We start from the raw sequence: 18,756 nt of genomic DNA, 5'->3' as shown, positions 1-18,756 counted from the left end.
ATTATTTTCCCCACTGTATATGAATTTGGTACCCGTGGTTAGGACAGTTACTGCGTTTACCACTTGTGAATTATTATGTATCATGCAATATACTGGTGTCTGCCTTTTTTTTTGCCATTCCTCGCCCACATTCTCTAGGTACAAGAAGGAATAAAAAAAAACCAAAAAACTTTTTGACGAGTACAAGGAGTCCATTATCCTACAGATCCCTGAGACCTTCTTGGTCTCCATTCAATGGGTACTGAGGCACACAAGGTGGCCTAATATAGGTAAATTCTAACTGGAAAAATCTATAAATGCTTTTATGACACAATACGTCAGTACCCAACAAATTATAGGGGCTATCTGGACTCACTAGTACTCATAAAATCATGGAGAAGGCATCATGAATATTGAGCCTTACAGGTTGTTTAGAGGAAATTTGACAATTGTTACTTCTACCCCTTGACGTGGATACAATCAAAAGGAGATAAGCTCCTCTGGTACATATTTTATTGAGTCCCCCATGCCCTCACACTCATGCCCCTGTCCATACTTTCTGGACCCCTTTATACAGAGTCACTTCTCGCAGCCTCCCCCATAACAGGCCTATCACACACTCACAGAATCATATGCCTTAGGGCTAAGCCACACGGCGAGAAAATCGGTGCGAGTGGAGTGCGATAAAACATCGCATTCCCCTCGGACCAATTCTAGCCTGTGTGTCAGCACACATGGGCGATTATTTTCTCAGCCCTAATCGGACTGAGAAAACAATCGCAGCATGCTGCGATTGTAAGCTGAGTCTCTTTCTCTCGCACCCATTCAAGTGAATGGGGCGAGAGAAAAATGGCACTGCACTCGCGGTACATCGGTGTACTGCTAGTGCAGTGCGAGAATGGCAATAGCCGGCTACACAGTAGAGAGGGAGAGAAATCCCTCCCTCCACTCCTGAGTGCCGGCCCGCCCCCCGCAGCTGAGGTCTGCTCGCACGAACGGACCTCAGTTGCAAGGACACAGGCATGACACTCGGCTCTGCTGTACTGCCAGCACGAGCCGAGTCTCATGCAAGTGAATCGCAGTAGTGCCCGTGTGGCCCCAGCCTAAAGCCAAGTTGCACATATAAAACAACAGCATTCACATGGGCAGGGCAACAGGTCGCACCAGATCACAAGAATAGGACAGAAGGCAGCCAGTAACACAATGGATTACTTACTGCGGATTTCCTGCATCTTGTCCTGAACCAGTGATCAGAGGCGAAGTTGTGAGGCCTGCACATTCTCCACCAAAAACTGTTAAAGCAATCAGCCAAGCCAATAGCCACGTGCCCAGTGAATCGCGTCGACAGAGGTAAGGAAGGAAGGCAGCTCTCCAGTCGTTTGATTCCCCACTGGGCAATGGCCAGAGGTTATATTTATTGAAAAGCTTTAACATGCAAGTCTATACACTCCAACATTATTGGTTACTTTGCAATCCACACATAATGATTGGTTACACCCTTGTTGTACGTTATACAGATTGGTTCTTTGCAATGTTACATAAATGTGGAACCACAGGACACAAATGGGTGCGGAGATAATGAGAATATTTTTGGTGTATGTTCTTTATGGTCCTTATCGTACCCTTACATATGTCTAGGGTCTATTAATATCTTATTTAAGTATGGAACATGCTAAGTCATGCTGTGTGTATCGGAGGCCAATCTATGAGATAATGTTTTATACATATATGTGTGTATACAACACTGCAAGCTTATAGTTAAAGGCACACTGCAGTATACACAAGATGGCTCCCACATAAATCAGAGTGTAAGGTGTAACAAATTCCAACAGTAATAATGATGTCCAGATTAATTCCTTGACATTTATATACATTTCTCAACATTGAAATTACAACACCAAGAAGGACAATCCATAAGGTTGTGCAAATTGAGTGCTAAGATCTGATAATCAAATTTTCAAGCACGCAGCTCCATTCTGTGTGAGCACCATAAAATCCAGACTAAAATTATTTTTAAGCATATGAAACCTCAAAAATTGGTTAAAGTCTTGTAGAATGATTGTGCGATGCCTCTATTTTGTCGATATGCCAGTTATCGCCACTTGTTGTAGAGGGGGGCAGTAATCTTGACCTGAGGGACTTTCGCTTATCCTTTAGACAGACTGTTATGTTCATAAGTCTAGAAGTCAGCACTGTTCAATGTTGTGAGTCCCATTGGTTGTGAGAACAACAAATTTGAATTACAGCAAGAGGTGTAAAGAACCCCTGCATAGGCTGGTTGTCAGATTTGAAGAATACCATGTAATAATTCCTGGTCCACCAACCTCAAGCAAACCACACATCAAGTTAAAAGGTGTTCCATTGACCTTTACGTCACCGGTCTAAAAAGCCATAATGCAAACAGGATGGCAATGTAGGCTGTAATAGAGGTATATATATTCTTTAGTGATGAGTTTGGCTTTTCGCTTGGATACCATGATATTCTTGGGACCTTGTGTGTAATGTCATAAAGATGCCTTCACAAGGGAACGTCTTACCAGTCCTACTCCTGTGATTATGGTGTGGTATAATGTAGCAGAACCCCTTTAGTTTTCATACGAGGTCCCTTCACTGCGCTACATCACATTGAATATGTTGTGGAACCAGTGATATAGCCATTTCTCCATAGTGTCCCTGAAGTCATTTTTACACACAATGTAAACTTTACTATTTACCTTTTTTATGTTGTAAATAAAACATGTATGGAAATAAAAAGGTTCCTTCCCGGTGTGCGTTCTTTGATGTACAATAAGATTTGTTTTCCAACTAAAACATTTCTCACAACCTGAAAATGACAATGGCTTCTTCCTTGCGTGAATTCTCTAACGGGTAACAAGATCTGATATTTCTGTAAAACATTTTCCACATTCTGAACATAAAAAAGGTGTCTGCCCCATGTGAGTTAACAGATGTCTAAGGCTAGAGTCACACTAGAGTATGTCATCCAATGCGATAACATCAGAAGCGATATGCTAACGACCCTCGGCTCCCGCTCTGCTGCGAGTGCGAGTTAAGTGTCATGCAACTGTGATCTGATCTTGCAATCGGATCACAACTGCGGAGAAGATGGTGTGATCTCTCCATCTTCTCTATTGTCAGCCAGTGTGTATAAGCACACTGCACTTGGATGTCATCAGAGTACAGTTCAATGTTTCACTCACACCCATAGACTTGCATGTGTGCGAGTCTGTATATAAATATGGCATCTTCCCTGTGTGACTTTTCTGATGCAATGTTGAAAATGATATTTTGTTTTTAAACATTTTCTACATTTGTATCATGATAGCGCCTTGTTTTCCCTTCATGACTCATCCGATGCTTAGCAAGATGTGAATTCTGTGTAAAACATTTCCCACATTCTGAACACGAAAATGGCTTCTCCCCTGTGTGAAGTCTCTGATGTTTAACAAGATGTGATTGAGAAGAAAACCATTTCCCACATTCTGAACACGAAAATGGCTTCTCACCTGTGTGAAGTCTCTTATGTTGAACCATTTCAGCTTTTGTTCTAAAACATTTGCCACATTCTGAACACAAAAATGGCTTCTCCCCTGTGTGAATTCTCTGATGTTGAACCATTTCAGCTTTTGTTCTAAAATATTTCCCACATTCTGAACATGAAAATGGCTTCTCCCCTGTGTGAATTTTCTGATGTGTAACAAGATGTGACTTTCGTGTAAAACATTTCCCACATTCTGAACAGGAAAATGGCTTTTCCCCTGTGTGAAGTCTCTGATGTTGAAGCATTTCAGCCTTTGTTCTAAAACATTTCCCACATTCTGAACAAGAAAATGGCTTCTCCCCTGTATGAATTCTCTGATGTTGAACCAACTCAGCTTTTATTGTAAAACATTTCTTACATTCTGAACATGAAAATGGTTTCTCTCCTGTGTGAATTCTCTGATGTATAACAAGATGTGACTTAGTATAAAAACATGTTAAACATTCTGAACATGAAAATGGCTTCTCCCCAGTGTGAATTTTCTGATGTTTAACAAGTGCACATTTGCTGATATAACATTTCTCACATTCTGAACATGAAAATGGTTTCTCCCCTGTGTGAATTCTCTGGTGTTGAACAAATGAATTTCTTTTATAAAAGGATTTTCCACATTCTGAGCACAAAAATGTTTTCTCCCCTGTGTGAATTCTCTGGTGTTGAACAAGGTTTGGTTGGCGAGTAAAACATTTACCACATTCTGAACATAAAAATGGTTTCTCCCCTATAGAAGCTATTTTAAGTTCAACAGCCCTTTTGAGACTTTTGTTTTGCATATTTGTCTTTGAGGAAGCAGAAGAAAGGATATTGGCTTGAGGTGTATCTGGCATAATGACATGTTCTTCACGTATATCTGTTGCAAAATCTGAGAAGATCAGATATTCTTCTGAGCCCCTGGTACAGTCATCTGCCAGGAATAAAAGTTATTTTATTATTTTTCTATAACGCTGCATTAGAATTATATCAATATATTATATTAATATTTATAATACATATAACATTTCCATACAAACTGTAATACAATAACATTTTAACACATTAAAAAGTTAAACCAAAAAAGGATTGATTATGCTTTTCATATTTTCACTTCTCCATTGTACACTCCTTCTCTATAGGTTCATGTTTCACTGTGCCAATCACCAATCGATTTAAGTTACATGTTCGGAGAAAACTCACAAGAGGCCTGTAATTAGTTTACTCAGGTGATCCAAACTCACTGCTTACACTCTCTGGCAGGAGCAAGTACTCTAGTATGGAGAAAAGCACATTGGGAGAGCATTTTGATCATGTACACATAAACCATCCCACTGGAGACAGTGTAAGGCATTGTATAATGTAGCTAAGCAGTGAATACATTAACCCCTTTACGACAGCCGTACGGATTAAACCGGTGGCAGGAATAGATACTTATTCCTTACCCCCATTTTGGTAAAAAAAAAAAAAACAAAGAAAAAAAATGAATAGCGCCCCGCCCCCCCACAGCGTCGGAAAATCTCCAGGGTTTCAGCTACCGCACTAGCTGAGACTCTGGAGATTATGATCCAGGCCATTCCAGCCCCTGGTCACGTGATCCCCGTTATACACCGTATAACAATGATTACATCACTGTAAATGGCAGCGCCGGTAAAATCATGTATCTCCCACCTTGCATGATCAAACATGTCAGATGGGTGATAAGTGTCCTCCTCTGGACCCACAGTGTGGCCAAAGTCCCCATCCCCCCCCACCCCCCCGGACCCTCTCATTCTTCTCCCAATCGTCTAAAATGGCGGTCGCATGAACTGTGCACCTGCAGGAAGCATTCTTCTCTGATTTTTGTCTCATTTGCCATGTCAGGCGAGACAGAAAAGTCCTCCCCAGTTCAACCCCGGTACCTCCTGCAGCACTGAATCCTTTGCTCCTTCTGAAAAAATGGCAGACACGTGTCACGACCTGGCTCTCACCCAGCTGTCTGTGAGCAATGAGAATGAGGTTACTGCAGTTCACACTCCCTCAGTGTGACCCGGGAAGATTGCTGAGGAGTGTGCTTGCAGTGGCCTCAGTGAAAGTACTGCAGGCAGAGTACCAACACTTCCAGAAAATGGGAAATACATTCGCTGAGCATGCCCCCATATCCTGGAAGACTGAGTTGTTGTGAGACCTTTAACATGGATTACGGGTACCGGATTTTTTTTCTTCTTCTCTTCAATACATTGCTGAAAGAGGGAATGTGTTGGAGTGTATTTTCAAATAACATTTTTTTTTCTTTTATTATTATTATTGACTGGGTTAGTAATGTCAGGTATTTGATAGACGCCCCAATATTACTAACCCCTGGGCTTGATAACAGGTAATATTGCTGGTATCAACCTCTTATATTACCTAGTTTCCCCTTGTACTGGGGCAATGGGATGCATTGGGGCAAAGCGCCAGGATTGGCACATCTAAAGGATGCAAAACTTCTGGGGCAGCAGCAGCTTGCTATTTTTAGGTTGGAAAGGGCAAAATATCCATGGCCCTTCCCACCCTGAGAATACTAGACCCCAGCTATCAGCTTCACCTTGGCTGGTAATCCAATTTGTGAGGGACTACACATTTTTTTTTAATTATTTATTTATAAATAATTAAAAAAAAAACAACAGCATGGGGTGATCTCTGCCTGCAGCCGTCTGCTTTACCCTAGCTGCGTATCAAAAATGGGGGGGGGGGGACACATTATATATGTGTTTTAGCTCTGTCTGTCTATCTATCCTAGCTTTTTAGGCTGTGGGCCCACGATTAGAGATTGCAGCGTTTTGGACACAGCATGTTTTCGCTGCGTCCAAAATGTGTTGTACAGTAAAAGCACAATGGATGGGATTTTTAGAACTCTCATGCCAGCTTTGCTTCTTTTCTCTGTAGCATAAACTGACCTGCGGTGTGGCTTCCCAAGCCACAATCACTCAATTTATGTTGTGGAGACGAGCGTATTCTCCGCAGGGCAAATAGAGCTAAAGTCCGCAGTAACCCGAACCCGGATCATGGCCAAGGGTAGCTGCATTCTTCCGTGGACAACACTTGCATCTCCACTGACACTGTTTCCTAGATGCTTGGCGTTACAGCAACATTTTTGGAAAGTATCTGTGGGTTCAAAATGCTCACTATACCCCTCAATAAAATCATTGAGAGGTCCCAAAATAGGGTCACTTGTGGGGGTTTTCTGCTATATAGGTGCCTTAGGGACCCTGCAAATGTGACATGTGCCCTCAATTTTGTTCAACTTTTCCAAAATTCAAATGGTGTTCCTTCTGTTCCAAGCCCTCCCATTTGTCCAAACACAGGTTTTTGACCACATGTGGTCATAACAAACTGGATAAACTGTGGGGTTCACTTGGTGGTGTTGCCTCTTGAAAAAGTGATAAATTTGGTGCTAAAGCAACATTTTTCTGAAAAAAAAAGAAAGGAAAATTTTCAATATGACAACCTAAGGTTATCAAATTCCCTGAAGTACCTGTAGGTTCAAAATGCTCACTATACACCTAGATAATCCTTGACGGGTGTAGTTTCCAAAATGGGGTCACTTGTGGAAGGTTTCTGCTGTTTAGGTACCTGGGGGGCCCTGAACAGACGACATGGTGCCTGCAATCTTTTTCAGCAAAATTTGTGTTCCAAAATTCAAATATTGCTCCTTCTGGTCCGGGCCCTCCCATTTGTCCAAAGAGAGGTTTCTGTCCATGTGGGGTATCCGCGCACTCAAAAGAAACTGGGTAAAAAATGTTGGGGTCCATTTTATTGCATTATTTCTTCTAAAAGTGAATAAATTGGGTCTAGAACAACATTTTTACATAATAATCATCATTTTGTCTTTTTTATTCCACATTGCTTTAGTTACTGTTAAGCACTTGAAGGGTTAATAAACTTCTTGGGTGTGATGTTGAGCACTTTGAAGGGTGCAGTTTTTAGAATGGAGTCACCTCTGGGTATTTTCTGTCACCTAGTCACTTAAAAATCATGTAATCCCTAAAAATAATTATTTTGTAAATTTTGTTTAAAAAAAAAAAAAAAAAAAAAAAAAAAAAAGATTGCGGATGAACTTCTACCTTTCTAACCCCAAAAAATGTTGTTTGAAAAATTGTGTTGATGTAAAGTAGACAAGTGGAAAATGTAATTTATTAACTATTTAATGTGACAGAACTCCCTGGTTTAAGGACATAAAAATGAAAAGTTTGAAAATTGCAAAATTTTTTACATTTCCGAACAATTTGTTTTTTTTCACGAATAAAAAAAAATATCGCCCAAAATTTACAACTAACATGAAAGTACAATACATCATGAAAAAACAAATCTCAGAATCTCCGGGATCCGCTGAAGCGTTCCAGAGTTATAACCTGTGAAAGTGACACTGGTCAGAATTGTAAAATTTGGCCTGGTCTTTAGGGACAAAATTGGCTCCGTCATTAAGGGGTTAAAAAAAAAAAAAAAACCCCCGACATGTATATTTAATATGTCATGCAAGCTAATAGAAACAAAGCCTTTAAATCAGAATATGGGAGCAGTGCAGGATTTGAAAAGGTTTTAGCAATAGTGTCCCCTGCATGCCACTTTTGCCAGACCTTGGTTCTTTTGTAGATTACATAGATATAGTGCGAATAGTTTCTCCATACAGGAGCCGTATTGAAGCTGTCATCACAATGTGCAATAGCCTAAGTATGAAAGGAAACCTGGCACGAGGATAAATGCCATAATAATGCAGATATGGGGTTAATCTGCAGGTTAATAGTATTCTGAACCTGTCCGGTAACCTGCTGTTGGGAGGAAATGAACTTTAATACCCCTGACAGCGTGGGTGTTTCAGTCATGGGGGAGGCACCAGTACGAGTTCAGTCACCGCTCTGAGTATGGAGATCATAACTGCCTCCCCCGCACTGACTGACAGCCACTCAGCATTAGAACCTGCTATCAGTCAGTGCGGGGGCGCAGTTACAGCTGCCGTTCTCCATACACAGAGCGGTAACTGAACCAACACCAGCACCTCCTCAATGACTGAAACCCAAACGCTACAAGGAGGATTAAAGTTAATTTCCTAAGTAATTCATAGCAACTCAGGTCTATATGACCATACAGATCACACAGGTTGCGGTTTGATACAAACATATAAATATGAACATAGCCAAGATATAGCAAATGCTCAACAGTACTTAACTAAAGATAAATAGTCTTTTCACAGACATATATTCCACTGCAGTGGGTAGATGAAGAGTGCTGTTGGCAAAGATTATAGTCCTCTGTATGTACCGTAGATTATAGATGATAAGCCTGGTTGGTGATTTTGCCTTGAGGCATTTCCCCATATACAATGGTTCTTCAGGAGGCTAAGAATGCAAACATTATCCATCAGAGTTCACTCCATAGTACAAAATACAAACAGACAATACATGCAGTGTAATGGAGATTACAAACAGTAAAGATGGTACATAATAGAATACTTGCCCTGAGCAAATGATAAAAATAGATATAAACGTCAGAGATGCAGTTCCATGGTGTGGTGGTCCTGGATAATCCTGCGTCGGCAGTTCTGTTCCGATGTGGAATGCAGACTCTGGCCACATGACTTTGGAGACAAGTGGTAGGCACGGTTATATCTCTGTCGCATGTCTGCTTCGGTCATGTGACCTTAGAGGCAGGCGCAGCTCTGCATCTGCCATATCCTTGCCCTGGTCATGTGACCTTAATGACAAGCGAGAGGCGCGACTATATATCTATGGCGCGCATGCGCGGTGCACGGTAGTGGACTGATTCCATTGGACAGAGCGACACCCCGTAGCTTATTCGCGCATGCGCACCACACACAAACATGGCGCCGTATACCACTGCATAATTATCGCTGATACTCTTATTCATTGCAGGTGTTAATTTGGGTGATGGTATTTAAACCCCCATCGAACATGCACTTCCATGGTGCCTCCCTGACTGTTGAAGGTGGAATCTTTACAGCATTGACTGTGTCGACGCAGGATTATCCAGGACCACCACACCATGGAACTGCATCTGTGACGTTTATATCTATTTTTATCGTTTGCTCAGGGCAAGTATCCTGTTATGTACCATCTTTACTGTTTGTAATCTCCATTACACTGCATGTATTGTCTGTTTGTATTTTGTACTATGGAGTGATCTCTGATGGATCAGGTTTGTATTCTTAGCCTCCTGAAGAACCATTGCATATGGGGAAACGCCTCGAGGCAAAAATCTTAATTACTTACCGGTAATGGGATTTTCAGAAGCCCATGACAGCACCACCTGAGATAGGTTCCGTCCACATCAGGACAGGATACCCACTGATAAAAAGGCGGTACCTCTCCTCCACATCAGTAGAGTAGGTTTACAGAGCCAGAGAGGACCAACAAAACACAAACAAAAATGTTAAAATCACACCACCACCAAAGGAATACACCATTAACTCTAATACTCCCCGAAGGGTGCCCATAACCAGTGAATAGGGGGGGGGGGGGGACTAAGGGTGCTGTCATGGGCTTCTGAAAGTCCAATTACCGGTAAGTAATTACGATTTTTCCCTTTCGCCCATGACCGCACCACCTGAGAGATTCTAGAGACCAATCACCTTAGGGAGGGACCACCGCCTGTAATACCAGTCTACCAAGAAGGGTCGGCCGCGGAGGACTAGTAAAGTCTATAGTGACACAAAAAGGTAGAGGAAGAGGACCAAGTGGCGGCCCTGCATAGATGATCAATAGACACCTCTGCCCGCTCAGCCCAAGTAGTAGAAAGTGACCCAGTGGAAAGGCCCTAATCTGCAGGGGAACTGGCCCTTAGCTGAGTAGGTCAGCGAAATAGCATCCTGGGCCCACCTAGCCAAGGTGCTTGTAGATACTTTACAGCCCCTGGACTTTCCCTAGAACGTAAGAAAAAACAGGGCCTGAGATTCTCGCAATTCCCTGGTTCTATCTAAGTAGGTTATACGGGCAAGTCTTACATCCAAGCTATGGAGCCTGTCCACTTTGTCACTGGAAGGAGGGTCACAATGGAAGGCAGTATGAATTCCTGGGACCTGTGAAGGGCTTGACCACTTTAGGCTATGAGGGATCTGTACGCAATACCACCTTATCGACCAAAATTTGGGTATATGGATGGACAATGGAGAGCGCCTGTAGGTCACCCACCCATCTAGCGGACGTCAAGCAAAGAGTAGTACCACCTTCAGGGTCTTGGAGGGAACATCTGAAAGGGGCTCAATGGGGTGTCTATAAAGGGCATCAAGGACAAGATTTAATCCCAGGGAGGCATGCGAGGAGAAGGGACAGGAGTCGCTCTAGCACAGGATTTAATGAACCTGCTAATCCATCTATTCTCTAAGGTTATGTTTATAGAGGGCTCCTAGGGCCAGAACTTGTACCTTCAAGGTGCTAGTGGATAAGTTCAATCCAACCCTTACTGAAGGATTTCCAGGATGGCCGGGAAGAGAGGGGGACCCCTGATCTGTGCCCAGGAAACTTGCTGGATTTTTCACCAGACCCTTCCCTAAATACCAGTGGCGACCGGCTTCCTACTTTTAAGGAGAGTTTTACTAAATTCTCAGAAGAATCCCTGTGCTAGGAGCAGCCGCCTTTCAAATGCCACGCTGTCAAGTGGAGGGTAGGAGCCTTGGGTTGGCACATTGGTCCCTGAACTAGTAGGTCTGTCCTGTCTGGCAGTATCCAAGGGTCTGATATTGCCAGTCTTTGGAGCCAACAGAACCAGGCTCTTTTTGGCCAGAAGTGAGCTATGACGATAATGAGGGCCTTGTCTTCCCGAACCTTCCTGAGCACCGCCGGAAGAAGAACCAGGGGTGGAAAGGCATATACAAGACCCTGTGACCAGGGGATCGGCAGTGCATCTATTGTCATGGGATGATCCCTGGCTGATTTTATTGCAGTTAGTTCACTGAAGTTTGAGGACTGAGTCCTCACATGGTCGTCCCACAGTCCTTGTAACAGGTGAGTTCTCAGGTAAGCTCCCCAGTCTAAGTGACCTGCATCTGTTGGGATGATATCCGTGATGTTGGGACACCCGGACACCCCTGCGGACTATAGAGTTAAGTCCTGCCACCAGGACAGAGAAAGCAACACCTTTGGATCCAAGCGGATTCTCATATCCAAGAAGCCTCCTGACTGTTGCGGTTAGACCAGGACCTCCATCTGAAGGGATCTCATATCTATCTAAGCCCGTGGGGATGGAACCGTGGGGATGCAGGATCTGAGGGTCCCCACAAGAGCCATAGCCTGTCTGAGGGTCATGACTGGTTTTTCAAATCGCCAAGGTGACAAGGGATTGTGACTTCAGTATCTGCTCCACCAGGAGAAAAGACTTCTGAGCGACTGAATCCAGGATCAGCCCCAAGAAAGACCGACACTGTTGAGGTTTGTGTTCTAGATTTTTCCTGATTTATGATCCACCCTAAGTGCTCTAGGATGGAGATCACTATTCTTTTCTCTCCCTGTCATATAGAGGTTACAATAAAATACCCCCGAGGGGGCGACTTCAGTTGTAATGTCAGTTCTTTTGCAATGATCTGTAGAATCCACGGGCTGGAGGACACAGTCTCAAGGAAGAGGGAGAGCCTCCTTCCCACTGGGATGGTGGAGTCATTGAGGGCCTTGTGGCTTGGTAGAGGATGATGGATCAAACATAATCCTGAGGACCTCTTCCGTCTTTCCATCCAAGAGTTCTGGTCTCTGGGAGGCTCCTTATGAAAAATTGCTTCCTCCGAAACGGACGGCTACGAGGGAATGGAGTTCTTACAGCTGGAAATCCTTGTTTATTGTTTGTCGCTTTGGACAGAAGGTCATCCAGTTGTGATCCAAACAAAAAGTCTCCTTCACAAGGTATCCTGCATAGTCTGTTCCTGGACTGTACGTCTCCCTTCCAGCATTTCAACTAGAGGGCCCTTCTGGCTGAATTGGAAAGAGCTGCTACCTTTGCAGATAATTTGAGCGAGTCGATGGAAGCATCCGCTAGAAGTCTGCCGCCCCCTGTATACGTGGAATTGAGGAAATAATGTCCTTACTAGACACGGTACCCTTAAGTTAGTCTTCTAATTGTTGGACCCAGACCATTATGGACCTTGTTACACATGTACCTGCCATCACCGGGCGAAGAGCTCCTGCTGCAGCCTTCCAGGTACCACAAACCTGCAATCCAGGCCTCCAACATGAGGTCTTGTGTGGATTCAGGATCTATCATCCACCAGCCCCATAGGGGAGTGGACAGCTTCCACTAGGGGTGTCACCTCAGAGGATGGGAAGCATAGTCTGCCGTCCACGTCTGAGGAAGATGAAAAGTCCAAGGCTGAGGAAGAGGCAGGTGAACATTTTCTGGAACCCCGTTCAGAGCCGCCTGATTTATCTGAAGTTCCCCCATCATTCCTAGTGGATTGTTTATGTGTTTCCCTGACTTCAGCACAACTAATAATATGCCTCAACTCAGACTTGAGGCTTGGTGCTTCCATACATAAGCCAAAACCAAAGAGTAAGAGATGCAGTTTCCTTCGACTAAGATTACCCCATTTGGTTGTTGTTTTTTTTTCCCCCAGCTTGTATGGCTGAGAACAGAGAACAATAGACGTTAGTTTCCATATTACAATAGTTTCTTACCTAGCCTGTTAAAGTTGACAATAGAGAATAGTGGATGTGGTTCCCCCATATTATAACAGCCTTTTCTTGGTTAGTAATAGCTGACAACAGAGAATAAAAGCAGTAGTTCTCCCACATTATAACAGTTATTCTATGACTAGTAAGACTGACAACAAGGGATGATAGTTGCAGCCTCTCTATACCAATAACAGCTGTGTATAATGGCTGACAACAGAGAACAATAGAAGCAGTTTCTGGTGCTGAGGGATTCGCTTATTTACACTTTATAATTATATCATTCCAGATGTTGTAAACTATGTTATGGTATGTATCTTTGATCACACCTAAAGTGTCAAAATGGTATATTAAGCTTTTTGTGGTAACATTATGTGTGTTTTGTTTTTTTTTTTGTTTTTTTTTAACAGTGCTTTGATTTGCTTTGGGATGTTTTGGCCAGGCACCACCCTTCCTCAGTCATCAGAGGACAGTAACCACCTGATCCACATAGCACAATCTGGACCAGAATTGAGAATCACAAGTGATAGAACAGTCCAAGCCCCCCAATATAGCCAGGGTTACAGGTGCACCACAACACTCAGCAGCCTTTTTTTTAATTTTTTTTGCTCCCTGTCTTGTCTTAAATGAACAATCTGTCTACAACAGGTTTTCACTTGGACACCGATTCATTGAGACCTGTTCAGATTTCCTCTTATAAATTAAGCATACATATTTGTCAATGTTACCTAAGAATAAGGACCCTGTTCTAGGGTCCGAAACATGTCAGGATTTGGTCATGTTGTTTAATTTTGTATGTAATTTCAACATTATGATCTAAATAAAACAGAAGAACTCTTTGAGACAGGTGGGACAAGGCCCCCTTGGTAATCTGAGGATAGACTGTCCTTGTAAACCCCACAATTCCTATGATTCCTCTTAGAGGTACCTCCTGAAGAAAGAAGGGAACATAGGGGGGACTTTTAAACAATGAAATGCTGCAGCAGACACTCACCCCCCAAGATGGCGGATCTGGTACTGGTTTCGGAGGCAGTTTAGGACTTCCAGATTTGGATTTCTCAGATCCCCTGGAATGTCGACTTGCCAGACTGGAGGGACTAGCCCTGCCGGAGAAGCGCTCCCCTTGCTGCCCTTGGAATCTGTATGCTGTTCCAGCACATCCTGCTCTGGTGGAGAGTTGTCTTCCATCCTGAACAGGGGAGAAGTCATACTCACCAGAATGCAGCGAAGGTGACTCCTCATACCTCCCTGGTTCAAATTTCCCGCCCGAAATCCGTTCACTGGGCGCCGCCATCTTGGAACACCTTGCGCATGCGCAGGTGATGAACTTCCAGGTGCCGCGTCACTTCCTCTTCACCCCGGCGTTCCTTCAGCAGGGCGCTCGTCTCGCGGGCTCCGTGTGAGGATTACATAGCCTGGGGCGACACAGAGCCGAGCTCCCGCTCCAGGCCCGGGCCCCACCACCGCAGACAGCCGAAGCCCTGGGGAGGTGCATCCAGGCCCGAATGCCGGCTTTTGGTAAGAAACCAAACTTCCACACCGGGTCAGACCTGGGAGAATCTATGGGTTGTCCCATCAGGACAGGAAACCAAACTGATGTGGAGGAGAGGTACCGCCTTTTTATCAATGGGTTTCCTGTCCTGATGTGGGCGGAACCTATCTCAGGTGGTGCTGTCATGGGCGAAAGGGAAAAATCACCAGGCTTATCATCTATAATCTGCGGTGCATATACAGAGGATTATTTGCCAACAGCACTCTTCATCTACCCACTGCAGTGGAATATATGTCTGTGATAAGACTATTTATCCTTAGTTAAGTACTGTTGAGCATTTGCTATATCTTGGCTCTGTGCATATTTATATGTTTGTATCAAACCGTAACCTGTGTGATCTGTATGGTCATATAGACCCGAGTTGCTCTTTACATTCAGCTCCTGGTATCCAGGAACAGATGGGGAGTTATATCATACATTTAGGGTCTAGTGAGAATACTCTTGTATGAAACCTTTTTTTTGGGGTTAGCACCATTGTGTTAAGTAATTTTACCAATAAAATATTTACGCATTGGGAATATATTTATGAATTACTTAATATAATCAATATTCCCTTGACTATATGTCATACATAATACTGTTAAAGTTAATCTCCTCCCAGAGGCAGGGTTTAATGTGCAGGCGCCGGGCAGGTTTATAATGCTATTAAACTGCAGATTAACCCCATATCTGCAGTTTAATAGAATTTTTCGACGTGGCAGGTTCCTTTAAATAAATTTCAGTAAGTGTATTCAATACTTTTTCCCTGTGCAATTTCTCACTATTACGCATCAGTACATTTATGGACAACTATGGATTTATTTGACACACCCGCATCGGGGCATGGGGGGTTACTGGTTACCGGGCCGGCTCTGTTCTGTTCCATGAACCGACGGTGTCGTTTCAATAAATGGCTGATGATGGTGCGGGAATATTTACAGGGGAGATGTCGTGACGCCACCTGTGGTATGTGGCAAGATAAGTGCCGCCGCTGCTGTTCAGTTTCCCCTGGGGTCGGTGGTGACGCAGCAGAGTTGGAATCGCTCTCCAAAGGTAGAGCTGGGCCGCAGGGCTGTTGGGAATACTAGTCTGTAATGGCGGGGCGCAGGGCCAGAGGCGCAGAGAATAATTGTATGACACAGGGATGCCGAGTCCTGCTGTGATGGGCTCCAGCCGATCCCGGATAGTTCGGAGGCACAACCCGGTACACACTTCTGTATTCCTTTCCTCGTCGTCGTCCTGCACTGACCTCTCCCGCGCCAGCACACACAGAGCCCCGAGCCAATGTTCGCGGGCCCTCTTGGGTGGCTTAAAGCTCTATCCTTTTGGCCCTATGTGGTCATCTTTTCACTTGATGAGTGTGGATTTTGCTTCGGCACTTAAAGTAACCTCAGCCTCCAGTTAGCTAGCTGAGTCTTGAAGTTCTCCACGGTTGAGGGGCCGGTCCCCTACTGCGGCCAAGTTCTCCACTCCGGTATGTCGTATGTGGAACGAGGCCACGGGAGTATGGTCGCTTCCCGTGGGCTCTAGGACCCTTTCTGTCAGGTGCCTGGGCCAAGCTGCTGCAGCTCCAGACTACAGGCTTGAGCTGCAGCAGCTGCTCCTACCCGACTGGCCAACTTTCTACAGGCTGCTCCTACTAACTAGACTCCACCCCTCAGCCTGGCCTCGGACTGTCACTAGGCCCTTACCATGGTCTGATGAGGTGTTGCTGAGTGAGAGTGTCTGTGTTTTCTGTATACCGGTTTGTGACACATTCCTTACCTGGGAATGGGATACTACACCTCTGGCTGAGATGCAGTACCTCTGTGGCGACTGAAGCCTCTTAGGAGCCACAGATTTCTTTGCCTGTGTGAATTGGCCTACCCTGCAGCAAATGTATTGTCAGAAGATGGGTTTAGCACGGCAGGGGGGTTTGATCACAGACAGGCGCATCCGCCTGTCCATGGCCAATGTGGGTAAGCTCACATTCATTAAAACGAATCAGGGGTGGATCACACAGGACTTGTGAGTAACTAGAGAAGTATAGCAGCTGCACCCAGCCATTGTTAAGCTCCACCGCAGTTTGTTTGTTCTATTTGCCATTCCCAATGTTTTGGGGCCTCCACCAAATCAAGAAAAAAAAAAAAAAAAAAAAAAAGTGTCGGCTACCTGCTCCTCCGCCTCTTCTACCTACACCGCCACATCCACCTCCTCCTCAACTTCCTCCTCCACTTGGATCTCTGCCTCCTGGTTTAAGATTATTATTTTATGCTATTTATTTTTTTTATTCTATGATATCTTTAAAATAGTGATGGACGGACCCACAGATACCAGAAAAAAAAAAAAAACAACAAAAAACACAAAAATGGTTCCGACCTGGAAATGATCTCGGATACATGGCCGGACGCCAATCCCGATTTAAGTCTATGGGGACCCTAATCATGCACTTTAAAAAGGGTGGTAGAAAGGGTTATGGGGATTACAGCAGGACCGTTATACCTACGAGTCTGCATGTGGCTGTAACACCACTTCCTGGCCACTCACAGTGTCTGTGATTGCACACAAACATGCTCTCACACAGTGTGGGGTTGCGGTCTGACTGCAACCAATCACAGATGCCGGGACTGCCGGTGGGCGGAGGTAGCAGTGCATATGCATGAGGATAATGAGCAGTCCCAGAAGTAAAACAAGCGGCCCTGGAAGTAGTGTTAAGGCCTGCTTTTCCCTAATTTTCCTTCTTATATATTTTAATTTTTTTTAATTACCTGGGTTACCAGATCTGGACAGGTACCCAGAGTTACCTGAGAACTCTGGGCCTGGTGTCAGTGCATGGGCAATTGTGAATCCGTGCTGATCCAGACTTTTACAGTCCGGGTCCATCCATCACTAATTTTAAGTCACTTCCCTAGCAATCTTTGTTTGCAGGGCAATTGTTCTGCTCTTCACTACATTTTGCAGTACCCTAGCTCTTACTACTTCCATTTTACAGCACTAAATTTTGAGTCCACATTGACTCTATGGGGTTCAGGGTTAAGTCCGGGTACAGAACCGAACTTTTGACTACAGTTCGGTTTAACCTAGCGGCACTGAACATCCATGCTCACCCCTAGTCATTACACTAATTTATTCGGACGGCTATATGGGGCAAAATTACTTTGTGAGGGCTACAAAGTTGTAAGATATGCTCACTTGTGACCCCACTGAATAGGTTTTTTATTTTCTGGAGTGGGACAATTAGGACATCTGCTATACTCTGTTCAAATTCTACAAGAATCTTGGATTTAATTGATCCTATAATCTCTGCTTTATTATAGTCCTATTAATGTACCAAGGTATTTCATACAATACATGGCGGCTCCTGCACCATCAACAGCACAAATCTAGAGCAGCACACAAATCCAAACAGGTCCGCAATTTGCTAATATAACCTGATTTTTGACACGGCCTTCTAAATCCAGCCTTCTCAAACTTATTGTCTACAGCAGGACAATGGGCAATTGTTTTTTTTTTATTAAAATTCACACATATGCTCTGCTGGCGACTTCTAACAATACAGAATAATATTCCCCTGCACTATTCCATACGTGTACGTTCCCCGCAAATACACAATTGATTCAAAGCATTTAGTGGTCACTACTCACCTGTGCAGTTATCTGTAGGAATCTCCTCTTTACACCACTCATCACCCCTCACATATGTCTTTGTAGTATTAATATGGGTCAGATCTTCACCCTGAAAATAATATTGTAAAAGTCACAGACAGGTGGAGAAGTCGCGTGAAATGATTCAGAAGAACAGAAAAGATCATAAATGAACATGACGATCAAAACTGACAGCAGTAGATATCACACTGCCAGTGGCGTATGGCCAATTTTGGCAAACCACATGGACCCTATTTGGTCCTTGAGTGAGGGAAGGTGGATGGGGGAGAGCAATTGGGGCATTTTACTTTTTAACTGTATGGGAATTCTGGATGCCAATACATTTGACAGCAATGATGAAAGAGGGAGTGGTCCTTCATCGTTCTCCCATTGCTTCAGAGATCTGACAGCTCAGCGCAGCAGGCACAATGACATGTCATCACACCCGCTATGCCAAGATGTGCAGAGCTGCAGACTATACAC

The 18,756-nt window shown here is 44.0% G+C and overlaps 2 protein-coding genes across 2 annotated transcripts in view; both read right to left on the bottom strand.

Annotated features, from left to right (window-relative positions):
* LOC142311979 (uncharacterized) overlaps positions 1–18,756 on the bottom strand; it is a 90,294-nt gene that overhangs the window by 36,812 nt on the left and 34,726 nt on the right. The gene's annotated exons all lie outside the window — the stretch shown is intronic.
* LOC142312859 (uncharacterized) overlaps positions 1,368–18,756 on the bottom strand; it is a 56,084-nt gene continuing 38,695 nt past the window's right edge. The window contains exons 5-6 of the mRNA XM_075351844.1: positions 18,274–18,364; positions 1,368–4,424 (exon numbers count right to left, since the gene is read on the bottom strand). Coding sequence (XP_075207959.1) covers positions 3,274–4,424; positions 18,274–18,364 — 1,242 coding nt within the window. The 3' untranslated portion in view covers positions 1,368–3,273. The remainder of the gene's footprint in view (positions 4,425–18,273; positions 18,365–18,756) is intronic.

The sequence above is a fragment of the Anomaloglossus baeobatrachus genome, chromosome 5 (assembly GCF_048569485.1).
Source record: "Anomaloglossus baeobatrachus isolate aAnoBae1 chromosome 5, aAnoBae1.hap1, whole genome shotgun sequence".
NCBI lineage: Eukaryota > Metazoa > Chordata > Amphibia > Anura > Aromobatidae > Anomaloglossus > Anomaloglossus baeobatrachus.
Note: the sequence above shows the minus strand (reverse complement) of the source record. Positions and strands in the feature narration are given on the sequence as shown.